This window comes from Camelus bactrianus, chromosome 3 (genome assembly GCF_048773025.1).
Source record: "Camelus bactrianus isolate YW-2024 breed Bactrian camel chromosome 3, ASM4877302v1, whole genome shotgun sequence".
NCBI classification, from domain to species: domain Eukaryota; kingdom Metazoa; phylum Chordata; class Mammalia; order Artiodactyla; family Camelidae; genus Camelus; species Camelus bactrianus.
Window position 1 is genome coordinate 94,243,759 of NC_133541.1, and position 19,484 is coordinate 94,263,242.

Genomic DNA, 19,484 nt, shown 5'->3' on the forward strand with positions numbered 1-19,484 from the left:
TAAAAAGATGGCAAAAAATGATATGCTCCACATAATGAACCCAGAAGTAGTAAGTTTTAGTAAGTTAGTACCATACAGGGCCAGCACCAAAACAAAACTGATAGCTTACTTATAGACCAGCAGCAACAAAGCAGAACAGAGTGGACTGAAACGAAGGAAAATGTAACATCTCACTGCAGACATTAAAAAAAAAAAAAAAGGCTTGAATAATTGGAGAGAGATGAGCTTGGATTGGAAGACCTGCTGTTGTTAAGAAACAAGATACTCCAAATTAAGCCAAACATTTAACCTCATTCTAATTCACATCAATCGTTGGGGTCTTGACGAAACAATTCTAAAATTTAGCCAGAAGCAAAAATGTGCGAGAACAGAAGAAATTTTGAAAAAGCAGAGTGATGACTGTGATTTTTCCATACCAGATATTTCAAAGTATTTCAAATATTATAGTAGCAAGTAGAGAGAGGGGGAGAGGCGGGGGATGGGGAAGGGCTGAGGGAATTCCCGTTTCTGAGTCCAGCACATTAATGGTCTTGTTTGATTTTACCAAGTTCTGTCAACTCACTATTGTGCAGCCAACAATTATTGAGCCCCAGCCAAGTGTCAGGCATTCCAGACACAGCAGTAAGATCTGCCCAGTGCCTGGCCTCGTGAAGCTTCCTATCGGGGAACGCTGATCAAACAACGGCAAGTGCGATAGAACTACCAGAAGGGAGCCCTGGGGACATGGGACAGGGATCCGGGAAGGCTCATCAGAACAGGGCACCCAGAACCACTCTCTCCACCTCACAGAGGAAATCCTGACCTCCCTGGTGCCTGTGGGGCCACACCCTTTATTGACAGAGTTCCTGGTTCACTGGACAGACCCAACTGGAGGTTTGTGGACTGGCCCCCTCAGTGAGATGGCCAGTGGGCAGCACCAGCCTTGAACACTGGCCTTTGCCTCTGCTCTGACCTTTGACGGGAATCTGTGGACCCACGAAGTTTTCAAACTTGAATGTGTGTCTGCACCTCTCAGGGAGGGGCTTGTTCAAACAACGCCAAGCACCCCCCACCTCCCGTGTCTGACTCCAGAGGTCTGGGCTGGGGATGGCGGGTTTGCTTCTACCTACGAGGTACCAGGGGAGACCCTGAGTCAGTCCTGACTTGGAAGCCCTTGCAGACCAATTCAGGGCTAATGTTCTAGGTGGCACTGTTCTAGAACAAAGTGAAACCTGACTGAAAGTCAGTGTGGAATGAGACGTTCACTTAAAAATATAGGACCAACTACTGGGCAGAGACACCTGGACCTCCAACTGGCAGAGGCAAAAAGACCGCTCATAAATGCTGAGTGAGACGCACCGTCAGCAGGCCTTGAGGTCTCCAGAAGCCAGTCATCCTGGGAGCTAAGGCCATTCCTTCTTGGACCTCCAGCCCTCCATCAGCAGGACCAGAGATGGCCTCTGACACCCTCATGCTCCACCTCCCAGTGGCCCCTCTCCTCAGTTCCCTCGTCTCCAACCAAGGATCATTAGGACCCCTGCATTCATGCCCTTGATTCAAGATCCTGTCAGTCTTCCCAAAAGCCTAAGTCTCTGGGGCATCCCTCGTCCCCATAACCTTCCACTGTGCCACCAGCAAAATGCCCACTGTCCTCAAACTCTTCTGTCAACGTTCTTTCACCTTCTTGCTCAGACGGAAACCTGGTGACACCCCTTTTGCTGCCTCTTGATTGGATGTAGGTCTCTCTGCCCTCAACTCCATGGCCTGGGTGGTGGGGCAGGGGTCCTCCTGGGACCTCATTGTCACCACCAGACCACTCTTATTCCCTTCTCCAGAGAAATGCTCAATTTTTAGTCTCATGCCGTCCTCATTCCTCAATTCCATCCCCTCATGCTGCGTCGAGGATGCGCTCCTGCACTTCCCTCCCACTCCCCCTTTCCACTTGATCTTTCCTATCAGGCCATAAAATGCTTTTAATTTCCATCTTGGAACTCTCACAAAACCTCTTCACCCCAACTTCTCTCCCCGGCTCTGTCCCATTTTTCTTCTTGGAAGCACCCTGAAACGTTGTCCTATTTGGTGGCTGTCACTCCTCTTCCTCCCTTGAGCCAGTTCTGGACAGACTTTCCCCACCATGTCAGGGAAACGGCTCTTCTCCGGGCCACAGTGACGCCTCCTCCCCATGTTGACCTTGACGCAACAGCCAGCTCTCTGTCCTCCCCTTCCCTGACCTGCCTGTGGCATTCAGCACAACCCATCACACCTCCTCCTTGGCCCCAGACACCACCTGGCCCCAGACGCCACATTCCTACCACACATCACATTTCCTCTGTCTCTGTGGTTTCCTCTCCGCCTGCCTTGCTCTTTCTCACCGGCCCCCGCCCGGCTTTCAGTGCTGCCATGCTCGGCCGTAGGACATTCTCGTTTTGAATTCCTACAGGGTCTATCCTGGTCCACTGGCTTTAAGTACCATCCACTCTGTGAGGCATCTGCAATTTCTATCTCCAGTCAAACCTCCCCCTTCAGCTCCAGTCTTAGACACCCAAGGGGCTGCACGACTCCTCACCTCTATCATGTCCCCGCGGGCTCCTCATCTTTCTTCCCCAAGCCTGCTCCTCTGCCCTCTCCTCGTCTCGGTGAATGGCCACTCTACTCCTCCTGGTGCTCAGACCAAGACCATTAGGAGGCATCTTTGACTTTCCCACCAAATTGACACGAGTGTCACCTTTTCAGTAAGGCCTGCCCTTGCCATCCTACCTAGAGTTTCTACCTTTTTTCTGACTCCCCTTACTCCCTCCCATTTTTAAGTTTTCCTCCCTAGGACGTTTCACCCTTTGACACGCTCCATGAGGACAGGGATTTTGGTCCATCCATTGCTTGGCCTGGTGAGTGGCATGGGGAGAAACTCAGGAAATGTTTGTTGAATGAATGATGACGGTACTGAAGGATAAGGTGGTCCCGGCAGCAAAGCAAGGCGGAGGGGGGAATGGGGGCGGGGAGGGAGCCTTCTCAGCCAAGGGAACAATCAGTGCAGGGCAGGGGAGTCAAGGATCCACTTTGTTCTAGAACAGTGCCACCCAGTTCAGTTCAACAGTAGCCCTGAATTAGCCCGGGCAGAGAGTTCACGGGGCTGCCGCACGTGGCGGGGTCGGGGCGGAGCCCACATCACGTATGCGTGCTGCATGTACGTGTCTGTGACCACAGACTGTGGGCTCACGGGGGCAGAAGCTGCTGCTGCCCCGCCTGTGACTCAGCGGCCCGGGCCTCCCCTCCTGTCGCTCCTGAGGGACTGGCATGGAGGAGACTGAAGCAGCACAGCCTGGGCAGGAGCAGTGGGAGGGGGCCCAGGAGACAGTCCCAGGTCCCCTGGGCCAGAGTGGGGTCAGAGGGCTTCCCAGCTCCACGCCCTACACAAGGGGACCTGTGACATGGAAGGCAACCCCCTGGGGCACCAAGGAGCTCCTCCGAGAAGCCCATCTTGCCCTGACTTAGTAAGTGGAAAACTGGCACAAGGATGTTATGGGGAAAAAAAAAAGAATCATCCCATGAGTTCGGTGGGAGCTCAGCTACAGCCTCCAGGACCCAACTGTCCTCACGTGTGATGAGGTGTCGCTAAGACTGCAGCTGGGAGCCCTGGATCCAGCCTCCGGCCAGGACACAGAGGGCCCAAAGAAAACCCTGGGCAGGGAGGCGTCTAAGACCTTGGTCCCCTTGGTCCCTGCTTGGCTGGGGCCCCGTCAGGAAAAGTCCTGCATTTTCTTTGTGAGAGACTGAGAAAGTGTCTGCCTTCCCAGGGTAGGGATCGGGTGGAGACGAAGCTTTCTGCTAGCAACAAGGCAAAGACCCAGCTGTTTTCATCTGGTCCTGATCTCCCCTCTTCTTTTCTGTTAATTCACACACTAAAAATTATTCGAAATTAATATAGCCTGGGTAAACACATTTGTTTCCTTTTAAACTTGCAAAACCTTCCCGTGAAAACATTTGAATACATAACACAAAGGCCCATTTTCTTTGGGAGACATCGATCATTTCCCAGGTGAAAGGCAGCATAAATATGTCCTAAGTAAGAGGCACATTCACAAAAGTACCAAGCTGGAGTAATAAACAGATTCGGGAGATTATGATTGTGTTTTGGGAGGGAATCGTTACTTGTCTGAACCGTGCGGAGGTCGAGGGTGTTTTTAATTTAATGGATTCATCATTTATGTCTGAAGTTTTCGCTCCTTTCTACGAAAGCAGTGCAGGAGGTTTGCATGAAGTTATAAATCATGTCAGTGTTCAGGCCTCATCTCTGGGAGGCCTTCTATGGGGAAGTTCTATTAATCATTTGAGAGAGGAAGTAGTTGCCTGGAAGGGTTCCCTTGAGCAAACCATGTCAAGGCAGAGTCATGGATGGGGAAGCCTCAGAAGATGGTGGCCCAGCCTGTGGATGAGGTCCTGCCCCTCCACCAGGGAGTGGGGCAGCTCCAGGCAGAAGTCTATTTTATTCCTTGCTTTGGCAGCTTCCTCTGGGTCTTGATTTTCTCATCTGTATAATGGGTGGGAAGCTCCCTGAGGGGCCGCCAGCTCAAATCATCTTTCTCCACCACTGACTGTTAAATATGGCTTGAGAGAAAACAAAATCTCCCCCATATCTGTCCCACCTTGGACTCTGAATTGTATCTGGCCAGGCATTTCCCAAGCACCTGACACATAGCTCATCAGGCCTGCGAAGCAGGAGGGACTGCAGTTGTCTTCACTTCACAGGTGAGTTTACTCACCTAAGACTGCATGTCAAGGAAGTACCAGCACTGGGACTTGAACCCAGGTCTCTCTGGCTCACAGTTCATGTCTTGACTCTGTGACAGAGAAGCTGCCACTCAGGTCTGCACTGTGTCTCGGGTAGAACAGCCCTACCCAGCTCCTGTTTGTGGGAGTGGGATCTCTGTCTCTTGGGCCCACCGGCCACACACTGCCTTCCCAGCACATCTGCTGTTCACCTGGAGTTTTCTGAGCCCTAAGTGAGGCAGGGAGCTGGCCAGGGCCTCCTTCCGCACTTCATCATCCTCCGCTTCCTGTCCTCCCTCTGACCGAGGAGAACCCAGCCGGAGGAGCTGACAGAGAACATCGCTTCCTGTCTGTGTGTCCTCAGCTCAGTCAGCACAGGCCAAGAAGGCTAGGCCAAGAAGGGCCCACACCCAACCCCCTGCAGCACAGCTGGGCGACAGCACTGAATGCTACACAAGCTGCTCAGGGACGTCTTTCATGCTTGTGACTCATGCTTGGGATGACGGTGAAAAGGAACACATCCTACAGGTGAATCTGTTACTAGCTTCTCACTCCTTTTTCACGAGGTACCTCAGCCAGACAGCGTTCCTTCCCTCCTGAGCACACACGGCACCTTGTCAGCCCTCCCAGGTCTTCCTGCCCGGAAGCTCTGCATGCCCACCGCCTCTGAGAGCCTTCCAGCAGTGCAGCCCTCCCGGGCCTCTCCTGGGAAGCCCTGCAGCATCAGGTGTCTGCATGTGACCTGCTGAGCTCACCTGGAGCTGGATGACCAAGGCAGTGGTTCACCAACCTCAGTCCTGCTGAGGACAGGGCTGCCCTTATATCTACGCCATGGGTCCTTTATCAGACGCTTGCTAGGTCAGCTGTTTCTGACCAGGCCTGTGCTCAGCACCAGGGCTGGGATAAAGGAGGCAGGGTTCCTATCCCCCACAGTGTGCCCCCCACAGCAGAGCAACACTGACCTGCCAAATGATCATACTCACAACCTACATCTGGATTCTCCAATAGCAACAATGCAATGTCCTGGTGGGGCAGGGAGGGGAGTTAGGGCAGGGTGGGGCAGGAAAGGCAGCAAGAGTCTAGGCTTTGTGATGGTGCTGACCTGGCAGTGCGACCGCACAGTTGCTGCAGGGCTGGCGGCTCTATCAGTGCAGGCCTCTAAGAGAAATGCGTGGAGTTTGATCATAGAGTGAGTGTAGGAGCTGCATTTGGCACTGGGGACAGCACTGACCCGACAGCAAGTCACAATCCAGGTGTGTGACCTAGAAGTTGGTGGATCTGCACTGGTAGAGGGCAGAGAAACTGGGGGACTCCAGGACAGAGCAATGACATTCCCACAGCTAAAGTGGGGACAAGGGTAGAGGCAGCGAAGAGTACTTAAAGTGCTCCAATCCCACCTCCCAAGCGCCACAGCTCAGAAACAGGTCTGGGAGCCTCCATGCCAACAAGAGGGGAACAGACCTGGCCCCTGTCAGGGCTGTGACAACTACAGAAGGTAAACGAGGCCCTGCTCAAAAACCAGGGCAGGCTCTGGTCACCCCAACACTGGCCACACACATGGGATAACAGCCAACACACACGGAAGAAAGACATTGCAACCATCCATACTAAAAACAGACCTCGTAACAAAATTATTAGAGGCACACAGTCTACGCAGGAACACATCCTCTTTAAAAAAGAAAAAAACAGCCCTTCAGGACCACAGTAGGTGACTGATACTCTGTAATCCATTGTGCCAGAGAGAGATAAATAAAATGAAGAAGCAGAGGAACTACTCCCAAGTAAAAGAACAAGAGAAGTCCCCTGAGAGAATGATCAATGAAATAGACCTCGATAGTCTACTAGATCATGACTTCAAAAAGGGGATGATGAAAGCACTGAAGGAAATAAGAGAGACTAGGAATAGAGAGAGAATACTATAGAAACTATAAAGAGGAGCCAATTAAAAACAGCAAACTCATTGGCTAAGAGCTGAGCAAAAGGCAGTCAAAAGTAGACAAGACAATGCACAGGAATGAATAGGTGACTTAGAAGACAGGATAACAGAAATCACCCAATCAGAACAGCAGACAGAAAAGCAAGTAAAAACCAGTGAAGGCAATATAAGGGATCTATGGGATAATATAAAGTGTGCCAACATATGCATAATAGGGATTCCAGAAGAAGAAAGAGAAAAGGGGATTGAAAAGGAATTTGAAGAAATCATGACTGAAAACTTCCCAAATGTGAAGAAGGAAACAGATATCTAAGTACAGGAAGCACAGAGGGTTCCCAACAAGAAGAACCCAAACAGACCTACACCATGACATATTATAATTAATATGGCCAAGGTTAAAGATAAAGAAATGATTCTAAAGGCAGCAAGAGAAAAACAAAGAGTCAGTTACAAGGGAACCCCCATAAGGCTTTCAGATGATTTCTCAACGCAAACTTTGTAGGCCAGAAGGGAGTGGCAGGATATATTCAAAGTCCTGAATGAAAAAAAGCTGCAACCTAGGATACTCTATCCAGCAAGGCTATTCTTTAGAATAGAAGGAGAGAGAAAGAATTTCACAGACAAGCAAAAACTAAAAGAATTCAGCAATACTAAACCTATGCTGCAAGAAATATTGAAAGGTCTACTCTAAATAGAAAAGAAGCAGGGTGCTATGGAAAGGAGAAAACCATAATTGGAAAGGTGGTAACTACAGCTACAACAAAATAAACATGAAGATGTAAAAGAGGACATCAAAATCATTAAAGGTGGGAAAGGGGAGCAAGAAAATATAGATTAAAAAATTTTTTTTCATTCTTTTTAGGATGTCGTTGAGCTTATATAACTATCAGTTTAAAGCAAACAGATGTAGTAATGGGTTAATATATTCATAAAACAGGTTAACCACAGATCCAAGGCATACAATAGAGTCATAAAAACCAAAAAGAAACCAAGATAATACAAAAGAAAATTATCAAACCACAAAAAGAAAAAGAAAAAGAAAAAGGAAGGAACAAAGAGGAAATACCAAATCAAGTTCAAATGGAAACTAAGTTCAAAATGGCAATAAACATACATCTATCAATAATTACCATAAATGTCAATGGACTAAATGCTCCCATCAAAAGACACAGAGTGGTAGATTAGATAATAAAACAAGAACCTACAATATGTGGCATACGAGAGACCCACTTTAGGGAGAAGGACACACACAGATTGAGAATGAGAGGATGGAAAAAATATTTCATGCAAATGGAAATGACAAGAAAGCAGGAGTAGCAGTACTGATTTCAGACAAAACAGACTTTAAAACGAAGGCCATAGAAAAAGATAAAGGAGGACACTACATAATGATTAAAGGAGTAATACAAGATGAGGATATTATACTCATTAACATATATGCACCCAATATAGAAGCACCTAAATATATAAAACAAATACTAATACACATAAAGGGAGAAATTGATGGGAACACAATCATGGCAGGAGATTTTAACACCCCATTAACATCATTGGACAGGTCTTCTAGACAGAAAATCAATAAGGCAACAGAGATGCCAAATGACACAATAGTACAGTTAGACTTGGTTGATATTTTTAGGACATCCCCCCCAAAACAGAACATATATTCTTTTCAAGTGCACATGGAACATTCTTTAGGATAGATTATGTACTCGGGCACAAGAGAAGCCTCAACAAATTTAAGAGGATAGAAATTATTTCAAATATCTTTTGTGACCACAATGCCATGAAACTAGAAATCAACCACAGAAAAACAAAGGAGAAAAAAACAACAGCATGGAGATTAAACGATATTCTACCAAAAAACCAATGGGTCAATGACAAAATCAAAGAAGAAATTAAAAATACGTTGAGACAAATGGCGATGAAAACACAACCACACAAAATCTATTGGCTGCAGCAAAAGCAGTGCTAAGAGGGAAGTTTATAGCGATACAGGCCTTCCTCAAAATACAAGAACAATCTCAAGTAAACAACCTAACCTATTACCTAAAAGAATTAGAAAAAGAAGAGCAAACAAAACCAAAAGTCAGCAGAAGGAAGGAAATAATAAAGATCAGGGAGGAAATAAATAGAGATTAAAAATAGAAAAAATATCAATCAAACCAAGAGCTGATTTTTTTTGAAATTGACAAACCTTTGCCCAGGCTCACCAATAAGAAGAGAGAGAACACAAAAAAACAAAATAAGAAAGGAAAGTGCAGAAATTACAACCAATACCACAGAAATACAAAAACCGTAAGAGAATACTAGGAACAACTATATGGAAACACAATGGACAACCTAGAAGAAATGGACAAGTTTCTGGAAACATTAGACCACCAAGACTGAATCAAGAAGAAACAGACCACTTGAACATCGGATCACTAGAAATAAAATAGAATTAGCAGTAAAATACCTCCCTGAAAACAAAAGTCCAGGACCAGATGGCTTCACTGGGGAATTCTACCAAACATACAAAGAAGAACTCATACTGGGCCTTCTCAAACTCTTCCAAAAGATTGAAAAGGAGGGAGTACTCCCAAACTCATTCTATGAAGCCACCATAACCCTGATACCAAAACCAGACAAAGACACTACCAAAAAAGAAAATTATAGGTCAATGTCACTTGATGAACATAGATGCAAAAATCCTCAACAAAATTTTAGCAAACAGAATCCAACAGCACATAAAAAAGATCATACACCATGATCAAGTTGTATTTATCCCAGGGACACAAGGATGGTTCAACATACACAGCAAGTCAATCAATATGATACACCATATCAACAAGAGAAAGGACAAAAATCACATGATTATCTCAATAGATGCAGAAAAAGCACTTGATAAAATTCAGCACCCATTTACAATAAAAACTCTCACCAAAGTGGGCATAGAGGAAACATATTTCAACATGATAAGAGGTATTTATGACAAACCCACAGCTAGCATATTGCTCAGTAGTGAAAACCTGAAAGCCTTCCCACTAAATCTGCAACAAGACAAGGATACCCACTCTCACTGCTTCTATTCAATATAGAACTGGAAGCCCTAGCCATAGCAAATAGACAAGAAAAAGAAACAAAAGGGATCCAAATTGGAACTGAAGAAGTAAAATTGTTCATTATATGCAGATGACATGATACTATACATAGAAAAAGTTAGAGGCTCCACACACAAACTACTAGAGCTGATAAAAAGAATTTGGCAAGGTAGCAGGATACAAGATTAACATACAGAAATCAGTTGCATTTCTTTACACTAACAATGAAATATCACAAAAGGAAAGTAAAGAAACAATCCCTTTTAAAATAACATCCAAAACAATAAAATATTTATGAATAAATATGACCAAGGAGGTGAAATAATTATACATGGACAACTATAAAACATTGACTAAGGAAATTGAAGATGACTTAAAGAAATGGAAAGATATCCCATGTTCTTGGACTGGAATAATCAGTAACATTAAAATGGCCACACTGCCCAAGACAATCTACAGATTTAATGTGATCCCCATCAAATTACCTAGGACATTCTTCACAGAACTAGAAAAAACAATCCTAAAATTTCCAGACTTCAGACAATGCTACAGAGCTACAGTAATGAAAACAGCATGGTATTGGCATAAAAACAGACATATGGATCAATGTAACAGAATAGAGAGCCCAGAAATAAACCCACAGACCTGTGGTCAATTAACCCTCAACAAAGGAGGCAAGAATATACAATGGAGAAAAGACAGTCTCTTCAGCAAACAGTGTTGAGAAAACTGGATAGCTGCATGTAAATCAACGAAGTTAGAATACTCCCTCACACCACACATAAAGATAAACTCAAAATGGCTTAAAGACTTCTACATAAGACAAGACAGTATAAATCTCTTAGAAGAAAACATAGGCAAAACATTCTCTGACATAAACCTCAGCAATGTTCTCCTAGGGCTGTCTAGAAATAAGAGCAATAATAGAAAAAAATGGGACCTAATTAAACTTATAAGCTTTTGCACAGCACAGGAAACCATAAGCAAAACAAAATGACAACCTATGGAATGGGAGAAAATATTTGCTAAAAATGAGACTGACAAGGTCCTAATTTCCAAAATATATAAACAGCTCATACAACTTAATAACATACAAACAACCCAATCCAAAAATGGGCAGCAGACCTAAACAAGCAATTCTCCAATGAAGACAAACAAATGGCCAATAGGAACATGAAAAAATGCTCAATATTGCTAATTATCAGAGAAATGCAATCAAAACTACAGTGAGGCATCACCTCACATCAGTCAGAATAGCCATCATTCAAAAGTCCACAAATGACAAATGCTGGAGAGGGTGTGGAGAAAAAGGGAACCTTCCTACACTGTTGGTGGGAATGTAGTTTGGTGCAGCCATTATGGAAAAGAGTATGGAGATTCTTCAAAGGACTAAAAATAGACCTACTATATGATCCAGCAATCCCACTCCTGGGCATATATCCAGGGGGAACCTTAATTCAAAAAGATACATGCACCCCAATATTCATAGCAGCACCTTTTACAACAGCCAAGACATGGAAACAACCTAAATTGTCCATCAACAGATAACTGGATAAAGAAATTGTGGTACATTTATACAATGGAATACTACTCAGTCATAAAGAATAATAAAATAATGCCATTTGCAGCAACATGGATGGCCCTGGAGATTGTCATTCTAAGTGAAATAAGCCAGAAAGAGAAAGAAAAATACCATATGATATCACCTATATGTGGGATCTAAAAGAGGACAAACTTATTTACAAAACAGAAACAGACTCACACATTGTTAAACAGTTATGGTTACCAGCAGGGCAAGAGGGTGGGAAGGGATAAATAGGGACTTCAAGATTTGCAGATATTAACTAATATATATAAAATAGATAAACAAGTTCATACTGTATAGCACAAGGAACTGTATTCAATATCTTGTAGTAAGTTAAGGTAAAAAAGAATGTGAAAGCGAATATATGTATGTTCATGTATGACTGAAGCACTGTGCTGTACACCAGATGCTGACAATACTGCAAACTGACTATACTTCAATAAAATATATATATAAGAAAAAAAATTAAATTAAAAACAAAAGAGGCTTTGGTGTCAAGATCTGTTGTGCAGTTACTAACTGTAGGGCTGGAGGTCTGGGGCAAATCACCTAACTGCTCTGAGTCCCAGTTTCCTCATCTATGAAACAGGAGTGGTGCCCAGCAGGCAGCAGGTACTCAGTAGATGTTCCTATTGTAATTGTGTCTTTCATACCATTCTACTTTCAACCACACCTTCCGACACAGATATGACAGTTTTTGTTCTCTGTCAACGCAGCAAGATTAACTTCTGGAATACTTTGAAAATCTTATTCCCAGGTCAGCAGGCAACGGACCCGTCTGGGAGGCAACACCAGCTCTACTTTAGTACAGTGCTCCCATGAGGGAGCTGGTGAATGAACCCAAATGCCACCCCCAAGTACATGGAGGTCAGCCCAGCCCAGAGACCTCATGTGCCTGTGGAGCTAGGACCATCCAAGTGGCCCGGACCAGCCCAGCCTTCGGGAGCTGAGCACAGTGAGCGCCGTAACGAGGGAGAAAACCCACCACAGAACGTGGAGGTCCCAGTGTGCTGCTGCCTGACTCCAGTACTCAGGCTGGGAGAGAAGTCTTAAATCTCTCAGCAATTAGGAAATAGATCTCAAGTGGGCCTCTCTCTGGATCTCAGTGGTGGAGGTTTTTCTGGTTAGACTCCCCAGGGCCCAAAGCAGCCTCTTGAGAACTGCTGGGTGGTGGGTGGGTGTGGTGAGGTGGGAGTGGAGGGCGAGGCTCAAACAGGACCCCCCAGGGCCAGCTGCAGTCTACCTCCCACCCAGGTAGCGACAGGGAGCAGCCCATTGTCTCCTCTGGGCCCAGCAACACCTCACTGTGTCTGTGGGCCTAGGCGTTGCTCCCGGATATGGTGCCAGGAGTGCAGAACTGGTTCATTCACACCATGAGCTCTGTCTCAGAATTCTGGGCTAACACGGGCCCGAGGGCCCTCCCAGCACCGTGCACCTGCCATTAATGTACTGAAGGCGTTTCAGACCACATACTCTCTTCCAGAAGCCCGAGGTGAGGACAGGCCCCCACCCATGAGTTACTCTGGGTCCTGGACAGGTGACTTCCCTCCCCTCCCCACAGATTTGTTCTGGAGGAAATGAAGGGGACCAGGCTCAAGCCCTCTCCTTGTGCCTTTGGTTCTTATGAGGTAGGGGCAGGATGCAAAGGGCTGGACTGAGGTTCTGGGACCACTGGGTGATTCCCTTTCCTGGGCTGGTCTGAGGACCCAAGGGACCTGGGCCAAACTGCGTGGAGTTGTTCTGCAATCACACATTCATGGACATTATACGCTGCTGGGCACCGCTTGCCAGCTGTGGATGGTAAAGCCCTCTTTAACTAGGAGCTAGGAACCCCTGGGTTCTTTCTGATGAAATACAGAAACTTCATTGTATGCCTGGATTCAAGCCAACAAGCACAGCCACAACCCCCTCCCCACTCAAATTAAGTATGTCCCAGCTCAAGGGAAATACTAATAAAATATGGCTCAGGCATGTATGAACATAAAAGTCCCTAAAACATCCAACAGAACAAACGCAGAGAAAACTGAGCTCATTCTGTTGTCCTTAAATGATTGTTACGCAGGATATTAGAGGTCAGTGACATCGAACCTTATGATGTAATCATTCTTGACACCGTGCTCACTTTATCTCAGAACTGAAGGCGTAGACACCAGCAGGCACAAAGGATCTGGGAGCTTTCACATCATTCCTTGCTGCACGGACACCCTGCTCAAGCCTGTTGGGTGATAGCAATGATGCTCAGCTGGGCTTGGCTGGACACGTCTGATTGCTCTGAGGTGCTAATCTGCCGTGGCACTGTGACAGCTTGTTTGTTGTGATGGCTGGAGTGGCCAGCAGTGTGACAGAGGTCAGAGCACAAGCCCTGGGTCTAGAATGACATCTACCAGTGGTGTGACCCCAGGCAAATGACCTTACCGAGAGACTCATCCCTACAGTGGGTTGAAGTATACCGACTCAGAGAGTCCACGTGCTGTGCTAGCCCAGGGACTGGCCAGGGAAAGTGCTCAGGACAGGCTGGCTATTGTAACTGTTATGCGGTCATCAGGAGGGGTTAATTCTTCCTAATTTCTAGGAGTCCTGACTTTTGAGTAGCAAAGACAAACTTGCTAAGCCTGCTGAGGTTCTGCTTGGCTGGGCCCAAGCTGAGGCTTGTTGAGCCTCTCGGGGAGCGAAATGAGAACCAGCCACTGTTGGAGGGAGTAAGGCCTCCCAACTGGACAAGTGATACAGGTCCACAGCACCTGAAGGAGGAGGGGTGTGTTCTAGACAGTCTCTGCTTCTCACTAGCCAGCACCACGTCACCTGCAGGGCACACTCCATATTCCACAGGGGCCTGCTGGAGCTGCTAGGCGTGACTCACCTAAATGACTCAAGCCCTCCCACCTGGACTCACTTCATCAGCGGAGGCTTTGGGTGAAGCCAGACCTGGAAATGAGTGGGCAGACTCTGCCCCTGCCCCACCTCCACCCCCTCGCCCAGCGCCCTTTACTCATGGGAGAGATGGGATACTTTGGGGTCAGCTATTAAAAACAGCAAATGCAGGAGGGGAAGGAGGGTTGTTCTGAGCATCATTTGGGGAGCGCTTTTGGGGGCGACATGCATGGAGCCATTTACTAACCATTCACCTGCAGGACGTGGGTCTGGAACAGCTGCTCGTAGCCAGAGGCGTGACAGGTATAATTGCCCATGTGGATGGTGGTCACCTTGGTGATGTAGAGGGAGTCGTCCTCTCCAAAGTCCTGTGTAGGCAAGGGAGACAACAAGATTGGTTTCTCTGCTGAGTAGGCTTGGGAAAGATAGCCAGGTCTCCAGTTTTGCAGGAAAACAGAAAGCGGGCAGCTGCAAGAGACCTCCTTTCTGCCTGGCCCCTCGCTCAGCCAGAGTGGCCTGCAGGGCTGGGCAGCAGAACCTCCATCTCTCTTTTGTGTTGCTTGCACAGACCCGCAGACCCGGTAAATCCTTTTAAGGCCTCCTTCACCTTCTCTGTGAGGCTGCTCGAACCTTCCCCAGCACAGAAGGCCCTCTCAATTTCTACAACTGGGCTCACCTGCCCCTCCTGTTAATCTGGCTGCTGATTCGCTGGTTTGCTGGGGGCTCTTATCCACCTGCTGAGAAGCTCTGGAGGGCGGCCTCCTCCAGGGCTGGGAAACTTTTTCTTAAAGGGCCAGAGAGCAAATATTTTGGCTTTGTGTGCTATTGGGTTTCCGTCAAGTACTCACCCCTGCCTTGTAGCATGAAAATAGCCATACAGGTGCCTAAATTGATGGATATCACTATGTTCCAATGAAACTTTAGTTTTTAAAAAAGGTGGTGGTCTGGATTTGGCCCACGGGCTGTAGTTTGCCTACCATTGGTTGAGATCTCACCTCCATCCCCAAAATAACTGCAGGCAGCTTGCAGAGATCTGGATAACCCAAGAGAAGGGAAATAGAATTCTGAAGAAAATGAGGGCAAACAGAAAACAAGGGCAGGGACATAAAAGAGAGGTGGGAGGGGCCGATGCCAGGGGTCCCACGAGAAATGGCTCAGTCAGCCTTGTCCCTGTGACCTCTGCAGCCTCACAAGGTGGGAGCCTATTGGGCCAGCATAGGGGATGGGCAGGAGGGGGCGGGGGAATGGGCGGGAGAGGGCTGTGGGCCGCTCAGAGCACTCCCCCAGGCCTTTCCAGCCGACTGCATTCCTTCCTGCAGAACCACACACAGTGCTGGCTCCATCCAGGCATCACTGCAGACATGCCAGGGAATGGAATTACCTGGTGTTTCAGGGAGACCCCTCTTTAGGTTTGGCTTTGGCTACTAAACATCTCTGAGGTGTGGTGTCAGAGCTGATGGGACAGAGGAGGTCCTGGCTCACTGGTGACAAACAGGACTGGGTAGTGTCGGCTGTGAGGACTGACGGGGGAGCCAAGAGCTGGCACTCAGGAGACTCAGGTTTTACCTAGAACTCTGTCACTGACCAAATGGCCCTTCATCCTTCTGGGCTCTGGTTTCCTCGTCCGTAAGCTGCAGACAATTGATACGCCCTGTCTACCTCGTGGGGTGTTGCAGAGATCTGGCAAGAGAATGCCTGTGAGTACATTTTCCAATGAGGGGAGCAGGACATACATAAGGGACACTAGTTTTCTTATCATTACCAGAAGATGCAAAACTCCTCATGACCCCCTGGAGACAACACCAACCCATCCCACCCGCTGATCCCCCTGCCCATCCTGGGCTTCCTTTTTCCCACAGAAGCAATCTGGCAGCAGGAGGGTTGGAAGGCCACTGGTCAGTGTGGCACGGGGTCGTCCAAGGGCATCTCCTGGTCCTTGTTTGCCTTCGTGCTCCTGCTCCCTGAAACGCTGGCCCTCTGCCTTGCTCACTCCCCAGAGGCCTGGCCACAACCATCATGAGTCCTTTAAAGTTGTTTTCTGGCTAATTAACCCAGTGAGGGGGAACAGGCCCAGGAGAGGTTTGGCTTAGGGCACAAGCTGGAAGCAGGAGAGGGGACGCATAGAACCTGCTCTCAGTATCAGACAGAAAATTCTCTGAAGTGCTCCCAATGGAGTAAAATATTGGAGAAGGCTGCTGGAACCCTTAAGAGTTTTTTCTGAGACATTGCTCTGCTTTAAAAAGCCCCATTCCTATCACTTGGTGGAAACTTCAGTAATAAAAATAAAACACCAGATAGGTGATTTGTCCTGTGTCATAACAGAGTCATAAAGGGTTCATACCGGAGTTGCTTACGAAAAGTTAATGGTTAGTCGATTCTGGGGCTGACATATTTCTAATCTAAGCTGTTTCCTGGGTCAAAAACGAAGTCGGCAGGAAAATATGTTTTGCTTGGAGTCTCAGTGGCGGAGTGGTATCTTGAAAGAGGGCTGGGGAGCTGGGTGCAGCCTCCACCCTGGGGGCCCCTCAACACCTCACTTGCTTGGTTCCAGGACAGACTGTCTCAAAGGGCAACACCAGAGCTGTTTGCAGGGAGTCTGGTGCAGGGGGTCCCCTGGCATCTTCCCTCCATCTGCCTTCCTGAGCCTTCATACCCCCAAGCCCTTCCTAGCAGGAGAACCCTTGAAGTCTCAGGGTCTGGTACCCTTTCCTCCTGCTGCCACCGAGATGGGGTTGCGATCACTGCATTCCTCTGACTGAGAAGAGCTCCAAGGCCAAGGTTCCCACAGATCAACAGCAGACTGATGCCCAGAAATAATTGCAGCTCGCCATCCTCATGAGCTGACTGTGTGCTGGGAAACTTGACACAGATCGCCTTGTTTAAGCCTCAGAAAAAAACCCTGAAAACTATAAAGCAAAACAAAAGCCCCATCCCCAAAGGGTGATAAGGTAGACCTCTCCTGCACAATTTATTCAGTCTGATCTCTCACCCCTTCCACTGCTACTGGCGTGGGCCACAGCACCATAGGCTTGTCTGGGGATGCACAGACCTCCACTGCTGCCCCTCTTCGGTCTGCCCTCCACACAGCCCACACCCCTCCTCACCCACAGTCACAGCCCTAGGGGGTCTGCAGGGACCACCTGCCATCCCCTCTCCACCTGACTTCTTCCACTCTCCCTTGCTCATTTCTCTCCAGCACTGCGGCCCCTTGCCATTGCCTGGCATCCAGCCCCCTCAGAAACATTCTACTTGCTGGCCCCCGCACCCCCTGTGGCTATTGGTCTGGCTTGCTCCCCCTCCCTTCAAGTCTGTTCAGCTGTTATCTGCTGGCTCTATATGTAACCTCCATGGGGCACCTGGCACGCAATTACTACCACTCAGCATACTTTTTGCTGCCTGTCTCCCTGACTAGAATTGGGAGCTCCATGGGGGACGGCAGGGACCCCCGTGCCCGGTGCTCACTGCTGTGCGGCCTAGTATGGGGCCAACACAGAGCGGGCCCTCAGTAGATATTCATAGAGCGGACTGGACCAGGCGCTGAGCAAGGCTTTCTGCAGGGACTGTGCCCTGGTTCTGGTTCTTTGGGTTTGACAGCGGAGGCTCCCACCTCCTATCTTCCTATGCCCCCAAATGTTGCCAATCACATGGGTCCAAACAAGGTGGTCTCAAGTCTTGTCCCCGCTTCCCCAGCCTGACTCCTTCTCCGTGCTGCATCCTCAGGCCTGGGAAGGCTGAGATGGCTCAACTCAGAGCAGCAGGCAGAGCCCGTGCATGTAATCCCGCACTGGGCTGAAAAGCTCTTGTGAGCCCCTAACAAAGTCACTTAACCTCTCTGTTTTTCCTAACTGCTCCCAGGAGCAGAGGCATACCTCTTGGGTGATCACTCAGATGTGGTGTGGGGAGCGGCCACTTTTCAAGGACACGCAGGGCTGCTGGATGCATTAAGGCTCTACATGAAGCACCCAACTTATTACCAGCCTGTGACTTAGGCTCTGGGGAGAACTTGACTCTGTACTAAATAAAATATTGTCTCTGGGCTAAAACAATAGGCACCATATAATTATAGGAAGAAGTGCATACTATTTTTTGGAACATGAACACTTGCTACAGAAATCAAATTTACCTCATTGGCTGTGAGGAAATTACTTTAAAAACTGATTTATAAGGAGCTACATAAAACTAAAACCTGCAATCCTTCCTCTCCTGAAGGTTCTCTGAGATGTGTCTGAATACTGCTATCACTGCTTGATTGCATCTCTGTAATTGTCTTTTTATGGATGGCTTTTTTTTCTCTGCTGCATAGAAATGTATTAGCAAAATCAAAGTTCCTTCCAGAAATAAACAGATGCCAGATTAGACCATTCTTTGTATTGATGCACATCTGTCTTTGGAAAGGAGACAATTTTACTTAAAGATATATTTTTTTGCCTTTTAAAAAGCTTTCCTTAAGTATCTGCCCTTAATAAAGAAAGTAATTAAATGAGACTTAAGTATTAAACAGCATTTAAGCAGAGGGAAGACGGAGGATGTTGTCATAGTGATACATGTGAGTCAGGTCTAAGTAATATGAAAATGAGCCACCAGTGCTGATTATTTCATGACTAAATGTCAGATACAAGGACTCCAGAGTGATTTCAGAGGTTAGGTTAAAGGTACTGTCCATGCTATAAGTTAAAACTCAGTTTAGAACATTTATTCAGAGCTTTTCTCCCTCTGCCCTTCTCAGGGGCACTCTTGGCTCTATTTGAAGAGGATGAAGTAAAGGAGAGTCTTTCCCCCTATGCTTGTTTGACTCTGGCCCCCAGAATTTCACTAACCCTAACATCCCACCTGCATAATTGTTCAAACGCAGTGGGCCCAAACACTGAGCGACGCAGTGCCTTGGTGATGGCCGGTCCTCAGAGATGTCTGCACTCCCACGAACACACACATCGATTATTCAGACCAAGCAGGGACCAGATGCATCAGTGGTGAGCACAAACACCCTCATGAGTACACACAGTAAAGATGAGCACGCACACACACACTGCAACCTACTGCTCTCCACAGCTGACCCCCGACCCCAGATCCACAGTGGGGTTCCTGTGCCCATCACCTCCCTTTCAGCCCCTCAGAGGACAGACTTGTCACTCTGCAAGGACCTGCAGAACCCGTCCTCTTGATCAAAGAGGAGTCCCTACAACTTGAAGTGATGTTTGAGTAGCCACTGACCCCTAGCGAGGACTGCTGTGGACAGTCAAGTGTGGCTCGAGCAGCCCAGAGG

The 19,484-nt window shown here is 47.5% G+C and overlaps 1 protein-coding gene across 6 annotated transcripts in view; it reads right to left on the bottom strand.

Annotated features, from left to right (window-relative positions):
- Positions 1-19,484, bottom strand: part of FSTL4 (follistatin like 4) — a 467,332-nt gene that overhangs the window by 39,038 nt on the left and 408,810 nt on the right. For all 6 annotated transcript variants that reach the window (XM_074360665.1, XM_074360663.1, XM_074360667.1 and 3 more), the window contains one exon: positions 14,469-14,589. In XM_074360665.1, the coding sequence (XP_074216766.1) occupies positions 14,469-14,589 (121 nt within the window). The remainder of the gene's footprint in view (positions 1-14,468; positions 14,590-19,484) is intronic.